The 2,414-nt window shown below is 51.4% G+C and overlaps 1 protein-coding gene across 1 annotated transcript in view; it reads right to left on the bottom strand.

Annotated features, from left to right (window-relative positions):
• The window catches only part of LOC104987394 (GON-4-like protein), an 85,331-nt gene that overhangs the window by 748 nt on the left and 82,169 nt on the right, over positions 1–2,414 (bottom strand). The window contains 3 exon segments of the mRNA XM_010838270.1: positions 423–525; positions 603–1,230; positions 1,713–1,923. Coding sequence (XP_010836572.1) covers positions 423–525; positions 603–1,230; positions 1,713–1,923 — 942 coding nt within the window.

Raw genomic sequence — 2,414 nt, 5'->3', positions numbered from 1 at the left:
CACAGACAGAGGAGCCTGGGAGGCTACAGTCCATGGGGTCGTGAAGTGTTGGATACGGCTGAAGCGACTTGGCATGCACTCACTCAAGCAAGCTATATGATACACCAACATGAACCATCTGGTCTGTGGAACACAGGCTGTGAGGGTTGAGTCCTCCTTACAAATAAGGAAACTCGGGTCAAGAGGCGAAACACCGCCCAAAGTCACATTCCTTCTAAAAACTAAAATGCAATCTGGGGCTTCTCCCTCAAAAATGCACTTTCTCTTCTAGAGCCACTACTATCCGTGCTGACAAGTCCAGGTCTTACTCAGGGCAGAACTTTACAATCCCCAATCATCTTGGTTGGCCAAGCCGCCCTCTTGCCAAACCCTTCCTTGGTTCCTCTAGGGCTTGTAGCTCTAGCAAGGCCCACCCTGCTTACCTCAGTAGGGGTCTTATTTCCCAGCTGCTGGGAGATGACACTGAAAGTCTGCGGCTGCGCTCCCTGCTCCTGGCACATGGTCAGGATCACGCGGTCGGCTTCCCTGGAACCACACACAGCGATCAGTCTCAGTCAGGAAGCTGGCGTTTCCAAACGCACACGTCCCCCGTCCGTACCTACCTCGTCCACAGCACCACCTTTTCCCCAGTGGAGCTGACCTTGCTGTTGTTGGCACAGACTGTAGCTTCTGTGGCCTTCGCCTGCAGCTCCCCCGCTGGGCCCTTGCCCTGTGGTCCACTGTCTTTAGCCAAACCTCCTCTAGGGGCTTTAGAAGTCTCTGCAGTGTCAACTCCTGCTGAAGAAACTCCACGGAGAGGGGACATCCTGTCTGCTGTGCTCACCCCAGCTCGGCCGGAAGGCAGCCAGCTCTCCTGTGTGTCTGCTCTCCCAGGCACCTGTCTTCTCCCGAAGTCTCCAGTCCTTGAGGAAACAGGACTCAGGAAGGAGGCAGGGGGTTCGACAGTTCCAGGCAATTTCTCAGTTTCGGAAGCATCCCAGGGCATGGATGGTTCCAACTCAGCCCCTGGCTTATGGTCCTCCCCCTCATGCTGAGGTCTGGGGGATGCCCTGGGGCCGGAGAGAACTGCAGGCCCAGCCTGGTTACTCCTGACAGCGCACAGCACAGTTCCAGCTGTGGAGGGAAGCTGAGGAGTCTCTGGTGAGCAGGGTGGTGGCGGGCCATCAAGGAGGAGCTGGTCTGTAAAAGTCACTTCTTGAGGGGACGGCAAAGTGCTCCCTGCTGCCAATCCTGTTTAGGAGGAAAATAAGGACGTAAGGGTCACACTGCATCTAAGGACTACAAATTGCCATGGGGTCACTCTGGCAAACTACTGTGCTAAAGTTCTGATGTACAAGAGTGAGGCGAGGGCAGGGCTAGAGTTGTTTATATAAAGTCCGTTGCCAAAGCTGAGAGTAGCTGAGTCTTTAGAATACAGATCATAGAGGATCTGCAGATAAGGAGAAGGGGTTCAGGAATGCGAACACAAGAAGAAAATGCTGGATCATGCGGATGTTAAGCACTCTTAATCCTACAAGAGGATTGAGGCCACAGGAGAGAAAATTAAGGCTAGACAGGAGAAGAGTTTCTTACTGGTTTATTAGTAAAAAAGGTGGTAGTCTATCCCTGAAAAGACCAGTATTTTCCAGGCTCAAAGACGTCCCTGCGTGAAGTATGTGAGAACGGGACAGAAATAAAGGGAGAAAGGCTGGGCTGGCAGTCGGATCACTCACCTGCAGCAGGCATCTCTCCCTTCCTGGTACTCCTGCCAGTCCTGCTCTGGGCTGCCTCAACGCTTTCTCGCTCCTCTGGGGCTTCCTCCTCCATCACGTCCTTGCCCTCCCCAGCTTCCTTAGCACCGGGCATAAGACTGGCCTCTCGGTGGGGGCTGCTGCCCACCAACTCATGGGGCTCCTTGCTCTTGTAGGATTTGCTGTCACAGACCTGCAGGGATGGCCTTCTGGGTCAAGGGTCTCCTAACCTCTTTTGTCTTGGGGGCTGACCACAGGAAGAAGCCCTGCCATGATGCTCAGCAAGTCAAGCAACATGCATGGCTGCGCCAAGGATTTTCAAGGGCCCAGACCAGAGTGCTGCATTCTATCCCTCCTCCTCCAACCAAGGACTGTATTTTTGCTGGGAACCAAGCCTAGAGAACCAGCATTACCCTTCAGCTGTTTTCCCCACACATGTTTGTTTCATTAAAAAAAAAATCTTAGAGGGAAATATATGAACTGGTTGGTATTTTTCCCTATTTCAAAACTTTACCTAAAAGATTCCTTTTAAAAAGAAAAATCTGTTATTTATATTTTTAAAGATTCTATTTGCATACACACACTAATGAGTATGTATACAGCATATTATTTATTCATGTGTGATCTTTCTAGGAACTCAATAATGCGCAGATCTGGGGTAACAATACCACACACAGCAGAGCA

The sequence above is a fragment of the Bison bison genome, unplaced genomic scaffold (assembly GCF_000754665.1).
Source record: "Bison bison bison isolate TAMUID 2011002044 unplaced genomic scaffold, Bison_UMD1.0 scf7180017864093, whole genome shotgun sequence".
In the NCBI taxonomy this organism is placed as follows: Eukaryota; Metazoa; Chordata; class Mammalia; order Artiodactyla; family Bovidae; genus Bison; species Bison bison.
Note: the sequence above shows the minus strand (reverse complement) of the source record. Positions and strands in the feature narration are given on the sequence as shown.